This window comes from Drosophila rhopaloa, unplaced genomic scaffold, assembly GCF_018152115.1.
Source record: "Drosophila rhopaloa isolate 14029-0021.01 unplaced genomic scaffold, ASM1815211v1 contig_3, whole genome shotgun sequence".
Taxonomy (NCBI): Eukaryota; Metazoa; Arthropoda; class Insecta; order Diptera; family Drosophilidae; genus Drosophila; species Drosophila rhopaloa.
Genome location: NW_025335123.1, coordinates 23,181,271 through 23,199,976, shown reverse-complemented (window position 1 = coordinate 23,199,976; position 18,706 = coordinate 23,181,271). Strand labels below are relative to the sequence as shown.

General features: G+C 41.8%; 4 protein-coding genes across 4 annotated transcripts; 3 read left to right on the top strand and 1 right to left on the bottom strand.

Annotated features, from left to right (window-relative positions):
• The first annotated feature begins 108 nt into the window (after positions 1-108).
• LOC108049701 (venom peptide CtAPI) lies at positions 109-861 on the top strand. Its single transcript, XM_017130982.1, has 2 exons — positions 109-565; positions 623-861. Exons 1-2 carry the CDS (start codon positions 487-489, stop codon positions 823-825), a joined length of 282 nt encoding a protein of 93 aa, XP_016986471.1. The 5' UTR covers positions 109-486; the 3' UTR covers positions 826-861.
• A 5,653-nt stretch (positions 862-6,514) lies between these two features.
• On the top strand, positions 6,515-7,592 carry LOC108049700 (27 kDa hemolymph protein). Its single transcript, XM_017130981.2, has one exon. The coding sequence runs from the start codon at positions 6,543-6,545 to the stop codon at positions 7,512-7,514; it is 972 nt and encodes a 323-aa protein (XP_016986470.1). The 5' UTR covers positions 6,515-6,542; the 3' UTR covers positions 7,515-7,592.
• A 3,261-nt stretch (positions 7,593-10,853) lies between these two features.
• LOC108049657 lies at positions 10,854-11,162 on the top strand. Its single transcript, XM_017130908.1, has one exon. The coding sequence runs from the start codon at positions 10,854-10,856 to the stop codon at positions 11,160-11,162; it is 309 nt and encodes a 102-aa protein (XP_016986397.1).
• Positions 11,163-13,565: 2,403 nt separating this feature from the next.
• LOC108049699 lies at positions 13,566-17,737 on the bottom strand. Its single transcript, XM_017130980.1, has 2 exons — positions 17,638-17,737; positions 13,566-15,403 (listed from the first exon to the last, which is right to left on the bottom strand). Exon 2 carries the CDS (start codon positions 15,372-15,374, stop codon positions 13,788-13,790), a length of 1,587 nt encoding a protein of 528 aa, XP_016986469.1. The 5' UTR covers positions 15,375-15,403; positions 17,638-17,737; the 3' UTR covers positions 13,566-13,787.
• Between the last annotated feature and the right edge of the window lie 969 nt (positions 17,738-18,706).

The window sequence follows — 18,706 nt, the reverse complement described above, 5'->3', positions numbered from 1 at the left end:
AGCGGTGTGGTTACCCCAAAAAAGTGGGGAGTACAACCGGTAGTGGATCCCCAAAGCAATCTTCGTTTGCCATGTCGACTAGGGGATGCCCTGCATACTAAATAAGGGATAAGAAGTGTTTTTTACCATCAGTTGAAAATAATAGACTCTTCGGGATCGGAAAGTTCGGCTATATATAATATTATTGTTTAGTATGTATAATTTGTAGATTTGTAGTTCATTGACTAAAGTGAAGGCTTATATTATATTATTATTATTTTTGTACCTCTAAATTTAACATATATAACATTTACAATTCGATAACCATAAAAATTGTCTGTAGCCCAAATTGTTGCACTTTAGCTCCTGATAACTATTGACCTATTAATAGAACCAAGATCACAAGCAAAAAGTACCTGGCCTGCTTCACCCATAAGTGGGCTTAAAAACCCGCTGTCAACGAGCTCATCAGTTTAGTTTGCCATTGACGCTTCGCCAGTTTCAACGATGTTGCTCCACCGGAATTATGTGCTGCTGCTGAGCTTCTGCTGCCTGGTGTTTGTGGTCACAGCGCAGATTCCCATCAGTAAGTGGCACGACCCCTTTGGAACATACCCCCATTTAACTAGTTTTTGAATCCTAGCGCCCAGAGAGTGCCCGGAAAACGAGACTTTTCTGCCCTGTGGACCCAGTTGCCAAACGGAGTGCGCCACGCTGGGAAAACCTTGTCTGATAAATCATATACGATGCCCCGATGGATGCTACTGCAATAAGGGATTCGCGAGGAATTCCGGCGGCAGGTGCATTCCCATCAACAAGTGCAACAAAAACGGTTACGGAAAGTAAATCGTGTTATGTTTTATTAAAAGCGGCTGAAACACATGGTTGAGGAAAACAAAAGAATTCAATGGGATGATCGCGGTATTGTTTATGGCAATGATAAAATGGTAATTGGGATGTAACGTGGCCCGAACTGAATAATGGGAATATTTCAGTATAAAGTTTTCAATATGAAGTTCGCTACTGACTTAATTAAGATAATTGTTTAAACAGGAATCTTCACAGTTGCTTTAAGCATTTCATTTTTATAATCAGAGCTTAATGTAGTTTAAGAGAGCGTGCTTTATCAGATCAGGAGAGAGAAATAGAGGGTAAGCACACATTTTCTGTTATCTATTCAATGAAAGCTTACAACTTAAGATTTCAGAGTTAAAACAACATCAAGCGGACAGGTAGCGGTGTTGTAGGCTGTGATTTAATTGTGATAAATGCTGCGATGTTTGATAATTGGAACGATGAAACTATTTAAGCATTAGTGTAGTGCCACGGAAATGAAGTCATAACTATAATGTCCTAAGCGGTATTCAAAGCACAATAATGTACATAACTGTGGCGTAAGTAAGTATACAAGTATGTCAAACAACCGTAATGTTAAAGTGTAGTATTTCATTTAGCGTTGAAGGTGTGTTGAAAAAAACTGCGTTGGGCCTCTAGAGATATTACAACTGTAGCCCTACAAACCATTGTAATACAATTCTTAAAGTTTAAAAAAAATTAAGAGAAAGCGGAGAAGGAGGAGAAAGAAGTGAAAGAAGAGAAGGCGGAGAACGGGAAAAATACAAACATTTAAGCAAAGTTCACCTATTAACATATTAGGTGAGTACAACTCCTTATAATATAAAAATATAATTCACGCTATGCTAAGAGTAATAGGCACTTTTAAATGACAAAAAAATATTGCTATTAGTGGAGCATTAGAGCCATAAGCTGACATTGGACTTGTACAAAATCGTCTTACAAGGATTAAAAAGCAAAAGAGAGGGGGAGTCTGAAGGGATATCAAGAAGTGGGACTCTCAAATCCCGTTACCTAAGCCGCGTAACAGAATCGAGCGAACGATGACAACAATCTGAATGCAAAATGTAAATGTAAATGTTTGCCGTCATCGAGTCGAAAATGTTGGCGGGCGCCCAAAGCAAACGGTAATAAACTCCCCAAGTGGAAAGGGGTATATTCTATCGCATCATATAGTAGGGAGTGAGTGGGGGGCCTGCTCGATTTACTTGGGCAAACATGTGATTCTACCTTTGCACCGCCCCTGATTTTCCAACTCTACCCTCTCTTTTATATGCAATGTTAGCGACCACGTGCGGTGAAAAAAAAAATTAGGAACTCAAAAGTGGGGGTACGACTCGGGGATGCCCTGTACTCAATTTTGTAGTATTTTTGGCCAGTTTTTGATAGCTTAATAGAAGGGTTGAGAAATATATTTATATACACATGATATCTATTGTGTGTTCTTTATATGGCACTCTTTTTCGAGAATATAGGGTATTAAAGAATTTAAGAAACGTTCGCTTGGTTTTGGATTTGCAATGCAAACTTTGTGTGAGGGTCCACCTCCCCATCCTCCGACCCTTTCACTACCACGCCCCTTTTTGTTTGTCAAAGACGCTGGAAAATATTCTTCAAATTCATTGCATTCCGCGACGGGGGAAAAGTGAAGGGAACGGGAAAAGCGCCTGCTGTGCGGACCTACGGAAATTCAAACGAAATCAAAGTGAAAAGTTCGGCAAAAAATCATCGACACACGCGACGGGTGTATGGATATCCCCTCGCATTCCTTTTTCCAACTCCTGTGGCGGGATATCAGCAGCAACAAGAATACCACATCGACTGTCAGTCAATCTTCGAGTGTTTGAAAGGATGTGGGAAAAAGTGAAGTGAAGTGTGCGTTCGAAAAAAGAAAGAGTTTCTCTTTACCAATTCAGGGACCCAAGAACCCGGGGAAAGCAAACAAACAAACACCAGAAAAGAAAAACCAACACACGAGCAAACAGAGCACAAATAATTTGACTTTATCTTAGCGCCAGTCAACCAACTCGCATTACCAACAAAAGGACTAAAAAGGATCCCTCTCCCCCTCTGTTTTCCTTTTTATCATTAATCATTGATTTATGCAAAGGTTAAAAGATTTATCCTTCAGTGGGAAGTACGGTATAATTTGTTCTTGAATATACGGGTTCTTATTTATTTCACATATTATTTATTTTGGATTTGTTGAACAAATTTAACTTAAACAAAGAGAAAGCAATTGTATCAGATATTTTTTAGTGTGTTTTGGGCTTTATGGACTATTTTTTTATTTAGGTACGATATCAGCATTCTTGGAACAATAATTAAAAACAAAAAACAATGACAATTTCAATTGCATTGTAATTTTATATTTTTAATATAAGTAGTTGTTTGATGTGCCCCTAATGTATAATGTCACGCACACTGGTCAATCGTTGTAGTGCCTCCGCAAAAGTTCCCCTTTTGCAGAAATTCGGTTTAAAGCACTATCTATACAGGCCAAGTGCCATTATGCTTTGTGGCCTTTTTCGGACGCTGTGGCTGACAAAAGTTTTGTTGCGGTTTGTTTTAGTTATTGCATTTCTTTCGCCACTGTTTTGTTTGTTGTCTCCTGTGGAGCAGTTTCCCAAAAAGTGGTGAAAAGCAGGGGATACAGGGGATATAATATATCCTCCTGGCAAGCCCCAAAAGTTCTGACTCGTAGCCGATAAAACCGAAAATTCGCTGCATTTCTCATTTGTATTTGTGGTTTGCACTCGATTTAATTGTCTTCCTGGCAGCCGAACAACAGGGGGTTAAACAGGGGCATTGGTGGGTCGAGAGATGTGCTGGAGCTCTGATAGATAATATATTTACACCTTTTTGGGTGAACAACTTAACCGATTTATAAGCCTTTGCAAAGTTTTTACTAGTTTTGAATTTTTAAAATGCCAAACAATAGAAGCATCAGATAGCCAGTCTGAATCAACAGCGTTAAAATTGCTCACTTAAAATTTTGTAGACTTTTATAGATTAATTAGGTAAACAAATTTTCTTTTCAAATCTTGAATTACACATACTCATCGCTAAGGTCCTGAGGACTTCCAACTGCAAGAGCGGGATAGACAGGCCTTGATTTGCTGCGCTGGCAACGCTTGATTGTGAAATGAATTATTTGCTTTAAAGCGAGCACACATGGCTGCTTTTATGCACTATGTGGAACAATATGTATATTGCATATGTTTATGTTTGCGTGCACTGCAATATTATATCTTCATTAGCATCCTCGTGCTCATTATCATTGGCTAAACGTATCACACACACATGAGCAAACGGCAAACGGCAAAGCGGAAACGGAAACGTTGGCAAAGCAATTGGCAAATGGCCTCCGCTTGATCCTTTTCCCCGCCCTTTGACCCCTCAGTTTAGGGGCAGCTGCAATTATCTGGTCGCCAAACATCCGCTGCAGCTTCCCGCCCACTATTCGACCCACTTTTTTTTCCATCTGTATATCCAAACATGTGTGTGTATTGATCCACAGAAAAAGCAACATGTGTTCTTGGAAATGGGTAGATTTCATTGGCATTTTCCAAAAGTCGGACGCCTTTGAAAGTACTACATCAATATTTGGGAAGAAATATATTCTATTTTACAATATTTAAGTAGCTTAGCTGAAATTAATTGTAGTAAATAAATTTCTAGACGCTTTTATAAATGTAAAATTGAAATTGATAAACATATATCTGTTTAAAGAAATGTGGGTACACTATTTAGAAAACTCTATGGTTTTTACTTTAAATAATCACAAAAGTAATTATATTAAGTGAAAGATAACATTTTTTTTAAATCACTCTTGAAAAACTTAAACAAATTGTAAGAAGAAATACCCCGAAACAACTAAATAACACCCAATCTTATTGTAACCACCCAACCTAGAGAAAATGCAGAAATGCCAGCTAATTGCCGCCCACTAAGCGCCAAGCCACCCACCACCCACCGCCCACTTCCGCCCGCCTAAGTGATGCCCTCTGCCACACCCACAACCGAAGCAGAGGGTAGCAATTAATTGTGCTCATTTTTAAGGAATCCCTGCCACGCGCTTCATTTCAATTTGCACTGAATTCCCACCCTCCTTTTTCGGTTTTTTTCCTCCGTTTGCTGCAATTTTCGGTATTATTTTAACCGAAAATCTGCAGTACCAGGCACCCTATGCTCGACACGCCCCCTCCGAAGTTGTTTATTGCACTTGCAACTTCCGCAACAAACGAAGATAAATTGTTACGTTCTGCTCGCTCCTGTTTTCAGCTCCCGTCGGTATTTTTCGGCTGCAAGTGTTGCTTTTTTATTACCCCACAAACTTTAAATAAAACAAATACTCCGTCACTTGTAAAGCTAATAGATATAATAATTATTGAAAAATAATTCAGACCATTGGAGACATAAAGTATGAATAAACGATAATAAATGTGTGTTTATTAAAGAATATTAAAAACTTCTCATCAGCCAGGGTATTCAATGTTCCATTCCCACAAACGTAACCTTAACTTGCTCTTGTCAGATGAAATGTTTTATTTCTGCTTGATTCTTTGGTCAGCATCTGCTGGTTTTAAAAACAGCAATTCTAAATGCTACAGGCCATATAAATTAGCTATACTTTCATCTGATTCGACTTACGGAGCATGAGTTGACGATTAGCTGTCGGGCTCAAAATCAACAGGGCTTATCGCTCTGCCATCGAGTGTCAGGTTACTCACACCTTGATAATATTATTGATAGTAAATTATCGATCTCAAACACTTCCGTGTTGGGTAAAAGTGGGGTCGAGTTAGGTTTCTTGTGTCACTCAATAATCTCCTCAAAGTCTAATTATAACTCCCTCGATAACAGCCCAACTAATTCCCACTTGTCAATGCTCTCGCTTGATTACACTCTCATCATTTCCCTAAGCTTTAAGTAATTATCAATAACCCAATTGAGATTGCGAACTAGACTGCCAGCAGCTAGGCTTATCAACATCAAATGTACGTATGCATGTACTGCGTGTTCAGGTGCTTTAGTAGCTACTGCCGTCGATGGAGCGGTTGTTTCTATGTAAACCGATTTCAGGCAGACTGCCTTCCGACTTTGATTGACCGCCGAATATAGAACTATTTCGGGGTCTCACCGAAATATGGGATTTCAACTTTAACCTCATATTCCAAAGTCATGGAGACAACATTTTGTATACTGCGGTGGTGTGTTACGGTGTGTTCCAAATATATAGGCCAACAAAATTTGAATGTTGTGTTCGATCTAATTGATGAGATTCAAATAGCCCCTTTGTGATTATCAAAGGTTAAAAGGTTTACCATTATTTGCATGATTATCAAAGGTTAAAAGGTTTACGATTATTTGCTCGATTATGATCGCTCTTACGTAATTAACTAACTAATTAAAAATCGACTTGTTAGTTTATAATACTGATATACAACAAAAAATCTGACAAAACGTTCTCATTTTTGTTTGGAATGTCTATCGAATGGATACATAATACGGACTACTGTTTAGTTGGTTGTTTGCCCCGCCTGATTATCAAAACGAAGATTGTCTTTGTGGAGCGCCGTAATCTCAGACATTGACCCCTCCGTCGCCCCTATGAATCGGGGGATAATAGAGCCCGCACCCTGGAGATAAGAAGGCGCTGGCTACGAGTGCCAGCTCTCCGGGTTTGCTGGCCAGTCATTGCGAGAATGTCGAGCTGGTCGGTACTGCCGCTGTTTTTCCTCCTGGCGGTCTGCGCCGTTTGGGGATCCGTGGATTTGGCTGGATCCCTGGATCCCGCGCTCCTTGAGAAAGTGAATTTGGACGCGTTGCGGTCGAACTATCTGCCTCCGGGTCTGCAGGACACCAAACTCAACTTGTCGGACTTCAGGGTGCTGCTGCAGTCGAAGTGCCAGAAAGCCAATGACCATTTGCCGCGGGGATCGGTGAATGCCTCAGCCCTGAGCCAATCCATCGAACAGGCAGGCATGAAGCTCGGCGAATGCATCGCCGGCTTGGCCAATGTGACGGAGATCCAGGCGGAGATCGCGGAGGCCAGTCCCAAGGGCGATTTGGATGTGGTCTTCGAGAAGTACTGCCTGAGGATGCCGCAGGCCAAGGCCTGTCTGAAGGACTTCAACGACGCGCTCCTCCCATGCCTGACTGCCGATGAGAAGGCGCACAATGCGGTGCTGCAGAGGATTGCCGACAAGTTGCTGGAGTTCATATGCTACAAGAACGGGGATCAGATCGCCCTCTTCATTGCGGAACAGGGTCCCGAGTGCCTGACGCAGAGTCGCGACGGCATCGCCGAATGTTTCAACGCATCCTTTGCCGGCTATTTGCCCAAGGAGTTCAGTACGGAGTGGAATCTGCCGCAGTTGGTTTTGGGACCCAAGCAGTGCGTCGACATCTACAACTTCGAGACCTGCACTGTGAATCTTCTCGAGAAATGCGAGGTGATCACGCCGAGCAACATCGTGGAGTCCATGTTCCGGTACGTGCGGAGGGAGTCCTCCTGTCAGCCCCACATTGACAGGGCCAAACGGCAGCACCGGAGCGCCGCGCCGTCGGAGGCCGTGTCCGGTCCCAAATCCGGATCATCCTCATCCATGTCCTTGCATCTCACCTGGTCATTCGCGAGCCTGCTAATGGCCACTTTGCTCACCCGACTGGCCTAGCTCCGCGCTGTTCCTCGCTGCTCCTCTCTTTTTTTTTATTTTATATAATTATGTTTAATAAACTTTGCAAAGTCGGAAGCGAAGTCTCTGGAATGGATGGACTGCTGCCCGCCGTAAGCCGCTTAACGGATTCCCTTTTCAACTTTGGGGAACGGGAAATGGGAAATGGGAAAGGGAAGGGGTAGTGGGTTGCGGGTTGCGGGTTACGGAAGCGGGGGCCCAAAGTGTTAAGCTGCATAAACACAAGCCTGAAATATGAACGGGGTCTGGGGTCATCCCAGGTGCACTGTAAAAAAAGACGCAGACCAGCGACAAAATAGTTGATTTATATACACAGAAACAAATATCCTACAAAAGGCTTAAACGGTATTTTCGAGGAATTAAATTACAAAACTGCTAATTAAATTCTGACTATTTTCGGAACGGTAGGTCCGTTCTAATAAATATTCAGAGTTTCTGAAATGTTTCGAAGTTTTTTTGCTGGGACTTTTCGAAGCCTACTCTTTGGGTAGTTTTTACAGCCTCACTGTAGAGATTTTTGAGCACGTGTTTCTCTCAGTGTAGTCGCACCATATTGTATGCGCTTATCGGGCAGCAGCAGCTACAGAAGCTACCGAAGCTATAGCTACAGCAGCCAAAGTTGTGGAATATAGAGAGAAGCGCAATCCGAATCCGGTAAAGAAGCTGAAGCATCGTCGGTCACTTGACCGCTTCTCTTATCGCCGGCAACAATGACAAAGACAAAGGGATGGAAGGCTGGAAAGCTGGAACTGCCGGAGAAAATGAACAAAATGAACAAAGTGACAAAATGGAGAATGGCGAAGTAGCTCCACTCAGTTTTAAGCGCCAGGCTAAGCAAATTGATTTGCCACCCAAAACTCGTCGCTTACTGCTTTATTTCTCCAGTTCTTTTCCCTTCTCCGCCTCGTCACCCTCGAAACTCTTAACAAATCATAAATAATACATATAGAATAATTAAAATTTAAATCAAAGACTTGCATAAAAATTGTGATTAGTATTATAATAGATGTGTCAAAAAATAAGATAAGATTTATAACTTAAACTATACTGTACCTTGAAGTGAATTTTAAATAGGGTGTCTTTGAATCTTTATAAATCATACGAGCTTAAAAAGCGTTGAGCGGACAGCGAAAAAATGAAACCTCAGTTGTCATCATTTCACAGACGACTGCAACTCGGGGGTTGGAAAAAATCATAGTAAAAACTGGACAACAAGGAGCTCATTCTTGGCATTCGACCTTGGTTCCTCGGAGGCCATTTTGATGGTAGACGAAGCGTGAAATGAAATAAACGGGATCTTACTTGGCTCAGTTCAGCCACCTTCCCGCTTTTCTCTTTGGGAAATCCTTCAAGTCCTGGTAACAATTCAAACTAACAAATATGACCAATTTTGTAATCAGCAGATACCAATCAATAAACCTGAACAACGCAGGCACCTCTCAAAACTGTGGACTAATATGCATTTAGACAAATAAAAAAGATATAAAAATTATAGATTCGATATAATACTGCTCCAATAAATTGGTTTTGGTTTCCCACAAAGTTTAGACGTGTCTGCGGCTAAATTAACACCTAACCGATTCCCACCACGACTGCCGTAAACTTTGGCTAGTTAGCCGGTCGAAAGTCTTTGGCTAACAAGTCATAAATGTTGCAAACTTAATTAGGGCTGCAGTTCTCCGAGTCCAAGTTACGACCACGCCCCCATTGTCCCCGCTGCCGCCCCCTTCTTGCAGTCCATTATTGATGTGAAAAATGCGGAAAATGAATGCGTTTCCGGTACTTTTCGCAAGTTGGCAGCTAAATTGCAACGGCCATGAATCATTCGCGCCTTTTTGCCGCTGCCATTTTCCTCTTTTCCAGCATTTCTCACATTTGGCGATTCGCAAGAAACAGACAAACTTTGTACGTGCCACGCGGGCAATTGCCAAAGCCAGGGGGTTAGGGGTTGACCGGGGGTTAAGGACTCTCAAAAGTTGGCTGGCAAATAATTGCACGTCATTGTCCAAATTATTGGCCCCTCTATTTGGGTGGGATTAAATGGTAAGCGAATAAGTGTCGAGCGGCAAGCCAAGTGTGAAATGCCCCGGACATTTGGCATTTAAACACACACTTTCAATAAATGTTATATTAGTCAATGTTAAGATCGCAGAATTCGAGTGGGTTTTATGCTTATACAACATATAACAAAAAAGTTTTTGCCAACTTAAAAAAAAAGTTGAAAACTAGATGGAACTTTTTCAGTTCACATTCAAACAAGAAAACTGAAAATTAAGAAGGAAAAGCTGGAGAAGACAATGAGAAGGAGTGGATGCTCTTTGTCAAATTTAATTAAATATTTCAATTTTGGCCCTAAAGCTGCCGCAGTCATGGCCGCAGCTATCTCTAATTGTGCACGCATTTCCCGACTCCCCTTTCTCCGGGGAGTGAAGAAAGCGGTGAAAGTGCGGGAAGGGCGGGGAACAGGGGGTCAGGGGAAGCTTTCACCTGAGGCGTCTGCGGTTGTTGGTGTCCCACGCTTCAACGCTCATTTGCAAATGTTTGGCTACGTGGTGCGGTGTGAAAAGCGCGACGCAACGAGGGGGGAAGGGTGCGAAAAAGGGTGGAGAAGGGGGGTAGCAAAGGGGCGGGCAGGTGAAGGGGATGGAGTGAAAGCGCAGACATGGCGGTCCATGGGGAAATTGCAGCAAATGCAGTAAATGCAGCAGCCGGTGGATTGAAAGCATCTTTGTTTAGGGGGTTAACTTGGGTTCAAAAGGGGTTAACTGGGAAGTGGGCATAGATGCTTAGGCATTTGGGCTAATGGAAACATCAGCATAGAAAATCAATAACAGGCCGTTAATCGATATATACAATATAATGTGCAAAGGGAAATCAAGGAAACTTAAATATAGTAATAATTTTAATACAATTTTAATACGCTTTCAAAGGGTATTCTAATTTCGGTCAAATGTTTGTAGTGCAGTAAAGGTGACATTTCCATTTGTTTTTTCATAAGAACTCCCCTTTATAAAGCTTTACCTTTCGATCGGTTTATCACCCGTTCCAATAACAGCAGATTTCTATGACTATATATAATATTAGCCTTTGCACACTCTCAAAATAAGGATTCGATTTAAAGCTCTAAATTTGGTTATTATATGACCGTTCGGTTTGTAGAGTTGCTATCATTTCAAACCAATATGTCGGAGAAATAGCAGCAACCCTTTAAAAATCCTACGAATCTCGTAATTTTACCATCCACAATCTATGGTTACACTTGGCAATTGAAAATTTCTGACATTCGACGAGCATTTGTGGAGAAAAGAAAGCCTAACCATGAACAATAATCAAGTCGCAGGAATTGAACTTACTAGTGGACCAACCCGTCTAACGAGTCGCATTTTTGTGCAAAACTTGCCGGACTGCACTCGCGAAGAACTCGCGGACCATTGTAAGGAATTTGGCCAAATTCTGGGGTCTCTGGTCGAGGAGAACCGTGGCTACATCCAGTATGCAAAGCAAAGCAGTGCCCGGAATGCCATAAGTGTGCTCCACGGATCCACTTTCCAATCGAGGGTCCTGACCGTCACAAGCGCCAGCTTTCGCACCATGGAAGAATACGGCTTTATCCCTCCTCAAGGCTAATGCTGATTCGAAGGGGAAGCCAGAAAGAGAAGGTAAAGGAGGACGAGGATAAGAATGACAACGAGGAGAAGGATGACAACGAGGAGAAGAATGACAACGAGAATGAGGATGACGCCGAAGAAGAGAAGGAGAAGAGGATGAGGACGAAGAAGACGATATGGAAAAAAATGAAGACCAGGACAAAAACGAAGACCAGGACGAGGACCACAAAGAAGAGGACAAGAACTTGAAGAGTACGAAGAAGAAAACAAGGAAAAGGCTAAAAATGAAGGACGAAACTGAGTACAAAGACGTGGACGAGGATGAAAACAAGTACGAAGAAGACGACAAGGAAAAGGACAAGGACGACAATGAGGAAAACTCCATTTCGCAGCCATCGACTGAGCATGATGGCAATGACGGCGTTTTTCTCACCTAAAGCTTAACAATAAACTTTTAAGCCGATTTCTAAATTAAACTGGCTGTTTTTATTTGTGGGAAAAACACACCTCAATTAAAAAATATATTTTTACATAATTGCCTACAATACATTACTGTCACTTTATTACGCAGTTTCATCAGAATTGGCCAAGTTGCTGTTTATTTCTTATGAAACCCTTTTTCCCACTTTCCACTTCCTTTAACTCCTTTGTATCCCCCTTTTCACCCCTTTTTAGGGTTGCCTCTCCAAGTTTGCGACACTCCAAGTGCGCTTTGTTCCCTTTCCCCCTGACTGCCACCTTTCTCCTCCTGTGCACATGTTGGTTTTACGCATGAATGTCTGTGTGTGGCATTGCGTGTATGGGCATGTGTGTGTGTGGGTAGTGAAAGGGGGGGTATGGGAAGGTGGGGGAACCGCAGGGGAACTCCGGGGAATATTTGGCATCCACAAGTACGTATACTTTGGGGTCTAATTTGCGGTGGCTGGCGCAGCTCAATTTACAAGTGAGAAATTAAGATGTCGACGAAAACTTTGGTCCAAACACCTTTCCTCACAGGAGTGAAGTCTGGAGAAATGGAAAGAGACAGGGATATGTCGGAATAGCCGCAGAGAAAGGCATAAAAAACCGCAGTCTTATCGCGCCGCAAAGTCTGAAGTGTTAGTGGCGTCGTAACCAATGCACTTTGCACTTTTTTTTATATTTTTGTATATATATATTTTACTTTTCTCACCTGTCCGCACCCTTTATCCATCCCCTTTCCCTAAAAAGACCTGGAATGTTCTTTTAATAGCCCGAAGTTGCAAGCAACAAAACAGGAAATTTACCGTATTTTCATGAGGAAAAATCTTTTGCGAGGAAAACTCTCCATTAAAAATCTCATTCACTTTGCGACTTTTAACGCACACCTACCAATTTGATTTTTTTGTTATTGGAGAGAATAGTGGAGGAAATCAAGAACAATAGAAATTCGATGGAAAACAATAGGTAAATTATCTGAACAGCTTTATTGCCTAAAAATATAATATTTTATCGCTTGTTTTCAGGGACTTGTTATTATATTCAGGGTATGTGAGAATATTATAAATTTGAATTTAATGATTTGGGCTTAAAAGAATAAGTATAAAGTATAAGTAGTATAGAGGATGAGTGATTGCGATGTAAACTTACAGAAGGTATGCAAAGCTAACTAAAACATATTATTGTATTGTTATTTTTATTTCGATGAGGATAAATGTATATCCTTATAAGGAGAACAATAATAAAAAAAAAGTGATGTAGTGTTTTTTTCCTTGTACTATTGCTACATAATGTTGTTTAAAGATTTATGTATTTAATGTTTGTGGAATGCCAACCAAAATAAGTGAAAATGTATGGCTGCTGCTTATTTAAAACCGGAATTCTCGTTGTGCTGCTTTCTAACATAGTTTATTTATTTTTAATAACTCTGCATATTTGGACCATAAAGTTTACTCCCCATATTGTGATGTATTCGTGGAGTAGTGATGGAAATCGGGGAACTTTCGCCCGCTCCTCGTCGCCTAACTAGCCTGATGTGAATTTGATTAAAACTGCACATTAAATCCGCTGACAGCTGTCGGAAGTCGTCGGAGGTTTCGCTGCGGGGGAGAAAAAGTGGACAAAACCGCTGATGACATTAAAGTCACCCTTGTGCGGTTGTCTAAAAATTATGCAAAGACACTCGAGGTCCGAGGGGGGAAGCGGGGGTCTGCGGCTTGTGCTGTCACACACGCAGCGTCAGCGATTTTCGCTTAAAATTGCAAAACTGTAAACAAACTGGAATTTTCGACCTTCTGTTTTACAGGGTAAAGGCATTTTTCCATATCCCCATTTGAGCATCATTTTTAATCCAGTGCCCAGAAACTGAATATCAAATATAATGACGACTTCTTTAATCCAATGTTTTTGATCAAAACAATTCCATTCAATATACCAACACGAAAACTTTTAGAAACCACAGAAATTTCCAGATAGCAAATTATAAATTTATTAAGTTACAAAAAAATGTGGATGTGTCTTTCACAGAATCAGAGAAGTGGGTATGTCCTTAGTCGATACCAAATCCAACCCTTGTTACTTGAATTTTTTTTGGCTCTGTGCGATGTTGTCCATCGCTATTCGAAGCGACAAACTTTATTAATTGCGACAAAATGTCAAACGATAATGGGGATACTTATTTTCCCATCTACCACTTGTTGGCCACGTCGGGAAATTTTTTATTACGTCGCTCTCTCAACTCGATGGCTTTACGTTTGGTGAAGTCCTTGAGAAAGGCCTCGACGGAGGAGTATTCCCCGACCATTCGGCGATAGAATCGCGTATCCTCAGACTCGTTCAGGACATCCTTCAGATCCATGTTGTCCTCGCTCTCCGAGTAGAAAGCATTTAGAGACTTGACGCGCGATTTTTCCGAGTCGCTTTTCCTCGAGGTCCTCTCTTTAAATTTATCCTTTTTCGACACAGATTTTGACTCTGTGGTTGAGCTAAAGTTCTTGGGTTGAAGGTCCTGACCTTCACTGTTGTCTCGACATATTATGGATGAGTGACCTATTCCGGACTTGTTGCAAGTTGAATCTTTGGTTAGGAGAGGATTCCCAGATAAAGGAGTTTGAAGTATTTTGGTGGATGGCCAGGATATTTTAGACTTATACGATTTCCAACTAGATGAGCGAAACTTTCCAGCTTGAGAAGGCGATTTTTCAAATTGAGAAAACTCCGTACCGGATGAACAAATTTTGCTTGATTTTCCAGGTAGAAAAGATTTTATTTTTAGATAGTGGTGCTCCAAAGATAACTTTCCGGACTGAAAAGAGTCTTCGTTGCAAAAACCACTCTTTTCTGACTGAGAAGTAAGGCAATCGAAAAGGCTATGCCTATCAGATTGATAAGATTCCTCATCCTTACTATTACTATTTCTGGTGTGAGAAACTGGTTCTTTAACTATGTCAGATACTCCGTATAAAAATGTTTCTAGCTGATATTTGCATTTTAAACATGTTGCAGTTGCAGAAGTGGGTTCTTCGGATGGCCTCGAAATTCCCGATTGAAAGGATTCCTTTCTGTATGGCCAACATTCTCCGGACTGGAGACTCTCCAGCTTATCAAACATGAGAGATATACCAGATTGAGAACCCTCTTCTTTGATTTGGCGACTCTTGTCTAAGCTAAAAGTTTGTTGTGTGCATGAAAGATACTTCCCTCCGCTGAGTTCTTCCGATTGAAGACCACTTTTCGATGTCCCACTGCCTGGACTTCTGCTCTCGCTTGAGGACTTGGAAATTCGTCCTGGAATTGCATCCACAGAGGTAAAGCTGGCAAAGACCCTTTGGAAAAGGGATTTCTGGGAACAGGAGTCTCCGGATTGACTGGCTAATTCTTTATTTCTGTTGAACATGTAGTTCTCGCTTGTGCCGAACCAGACGGGCTTATATGTTTCAGAAGATTTCCCTTTCAATGCGAGACTCTTTCGGGAATTATCAGATTGCTTTTTGGGTGTGAAATAATTCATTCCCGAAAGGAGTTTATTTTCGCCCCTTTTCCAGGCCCTTTGCCCCAAGGAACTGGATCTCCTATTCTCGGGAAAAAATCTCTCCTTGGGACTCGATTTTGGAGTTTCGACCAAAACGCCGTGGCTGCCAAAGACCTTTGTGTAGAGAGAATTCTCGGAGGATTCTGCGAATCTGTCGAGTGTGATCAATTTATCATTTTTATTATTAAACATAGACCTTTTTGTGCCTTTGGTGCCACCATATTCCAGATAGAGGCAATTCATGGCTTGTATTCCGAGTAGTGTTTTTATGTCTGTGGGAGAAGGAGTTATAATTAAGTTTAGTAAGTAATTGTATAATAATCTTTGTTATATCTTTAAATCGACACATCATTAGTTAGTAGTCAAATATCACGCATACGTTAGTAGTCAAATATCACGCATACGCAACGTGTGCCTCCTACCAATCAGTAAAGCACTTCTGTCATCTCCTCTTTCTACCCTTTTAATATGTAAGCTTTTTTTTTTTAGGTATCAAACGTTAACGTAGGGACCAATAATGGAAGCCAATTAAAGCCAATCAGCAATGGATACCACACATTATGAAGATATTCAAAGCCCGACTTTAATCTGGGCTGTGTAATCGAGTCGGACCAAATCGAATTGAACAGATAAAATGTCAATTGGCATAATTGTTCAATCAGCAAAGCACCATTTTCCATTCCGAATTTAGGGCGGCGACTAAATGGGTGTTCCCAAAAGACAAGGACAAAACAAAGTTGCATGATATACATAAATTGGCAGAATTGTTCCGACTGATTCCAGATGACTGTGTGTCGGGAACTTTGTGTACTCCACACCCCAGCACTCGTATTTTATTTTCCCTGCCCGCAAAACTGAGGACGTGTTCCAAGAATTTGGCAAGAAAATAAACCAATTTGGCTGCAGAAGGAGTCGGATTAGGACGAAGTTTCCAATAGTTGCAATTAAGTGCAACATTTTGGGGTTTGTTTGCATGTTCATCAGATTCTCCCTCTCCCGTCCAACCCTTTACCTTTTACCCCTACTATTTGCACCCGAGATGTGTGTGTGTGTGCTTGGTGTGTGGGTTGGTTATCCGGGTTAGGGACTTCGAGGGAAAAGTTTGGTTTGGCTTAGATGGCAGGCTTAGTTTTTCAATTAGTTTGACGGCAACGGCGGTCTCATAAATTGTTGTCAAGTGTGGAAACCCCCAGCTCTTCAAAAAAGCAAAACCGATGCGAAAAGCGTGCTAGAGAAAAAGATAGAAATGGCAAGAGTGGGATTTATTGAAAGGCTTCCAATTCATTCGCTTTTTCGATCGCCCTGCCACTTGTCACCCGAATTGCCAATCAAACTGGGTCGAGAATCGGCCCCCGCTCTCCCCCTTTCCACTCCCTTTGCAGATGTCCAGCCCAAACCCACACCAAATAGAACCATCGAGTTGACTCCGAGGCTTTCTTTCGCCGTTGCTGTCGGTTGGACTTGTCTTGCTTTAATTGCGTTTCGCTGTAGCTGCGGTGGAATAAGGCTTCCCCGTCCGATTTCCCGGAATAGCATTATATCATTATGTCGTGCGCTGCTCTTGCAGCATTTACTTTGGCTCACTCCTCCTATTTCCCCAGGTGAAAAGTGCCCCTGACCCTCGAACATAATTTAAATGAAAACTTAAACAGAGACAGAGCGAGCTTAATAGGGAAAATGCATTTGTGCCGAGCTCTTGGCCGGGAAAGTGCCCCAAAAAGGCCCTCTCCTTTTCTTTTTTCCACCGAGTGTCTGTGTGCTGCAGTTGCCAAATAGCTGCCAGTGCAAATAACTCACAACTCACAAAACTATACAGATGGCATACATACGCCATATATACTATGCACTATATACATATATATGCATGAATATATCTCAAGTGCAGCTGCACGACACCTAAGTAAAAAGAAAGGAGAAAAGGCGAGAGCGACTGGGCACTTGTCTCGAGTCGTGTCGGATTGAAACCCCCCCCTCCCAACTTGGCTGCCATTTACCAGTTCCAGAAGAGGCCCAAGTCTCGGGTTCCGAGTCCTTGGATCTCTTTGTGCCCCAACTTGAAGCTGACTTTCAGTTAAATTATGCGTTATTTAAGCTTTGGGGGGAGGGGGGATCGTTGGATGGGATTTCCCCGTGCCGACAGGAAAGTATTTAACTATTTTCCAACAGAAGGCAGAGCAGTCACCTTACTCACATGGTCAACGCCGTGATTAAGACGTTAATTGCTGCTCCAAAGCAGGTGTGCTGAACTCAGATAAAGCCATTAAATGGCAAACAACCGAAAAATGTACATCTTAAGAATTAAATACAGTAAATAGTTTTATTGCTTTAAATTAAACATTTTCTGAAGAGTCTTAAGCTGGTCGATTCCCATTCAATACAGTCTGTGGCATGCCTTTGCATGGACCACAAAATGCAAAGTATTTAGAAAAGCAGAAAGGCTTCTTCAAATTTTTTGCACAAAAACTTTTAAATTTGAGCCACAGATTGCACGAGTTCACTCACTTACCTAAACTTTTGTGTTCCTCTTGCTTGAAGTATTGTTTCTGGGGTCGTTTAAATAAAAGTACGTCCAATATAAAATATACAGTTTAATAGATGTGTTTATTTTGAACGATAAAAATGTACTGATAAAATTCGCTGAGAATACTGCTGAAATATTTTATTACGAACTCAGAGCATGCTTGAAAATTCAAATTTAACTTGCTCTGCGAATTATTATGTTGTTCTTATTCTTCGGCTTTTGCCAGATCCATCTTAAGCACTGTTCACTGTTCCTCACGATTTTTTGTTTGGGAAATTCCTGCTTCCTGCTGAACATAAAAAGTCGGAGAGGCCAAACTACTTCCTTCTTCCCACTGACTTCTTGCTTCGCCGATGTCGGCATAAATCATTGTCCTGGAGGTGATCCCCTCACCCCCCTAAAACCCCCTCCCCCCAGAGTTTTCAGTCCCGTCGCGTTGCTTTCACGCGTGCGGCCTGCACTAAATGACTTCATCGCAAACAAATAAAATATCAATAACGTCAAAAGTGCAATAAATCATCGGTGCAGCTCCTGCTTTTTGGTTGAGAATTTCCCACTCCGCAAAGGAGCAGGAGGAGGAGGGGGCGGGGGCGGGGGATCAGGATGAGGGGCAGGAACTCCCGACAGTCGGGCACATTTCATTTGACGCCGAAATGGAAAATGGAAAATGCAAATTGTTTGCGCGTCGCACAAAAGTATGCAAAAATAGCTCCGGTCAGAGGTGGTTACGCTTCAGGGGATGAGGGGGGCGTGGCAGGGGCAGAGGGGCGGAGGGGGTGTGGTAGGCGGCAGGCAGAGACGGTGTCCAAGTGCTGACCAAAAACGGTAGGACCCGTTGACTCGATTGAGTGCCCGGTGGGAAAATGACCAAACGACACCCGTAATATGCTTTTTCAGGCATTCATTTTTTTTCCTTTATATCTCAAATTAATTAAATAAATTTAAATCGCTTAATTGTTCTATTAATATTTGCTTGCACCCCAAATCTATCCTACTCATATAAATATTTCACAAGCCTGAAATTTGCCACAAATCATGATAAACATTAAATATT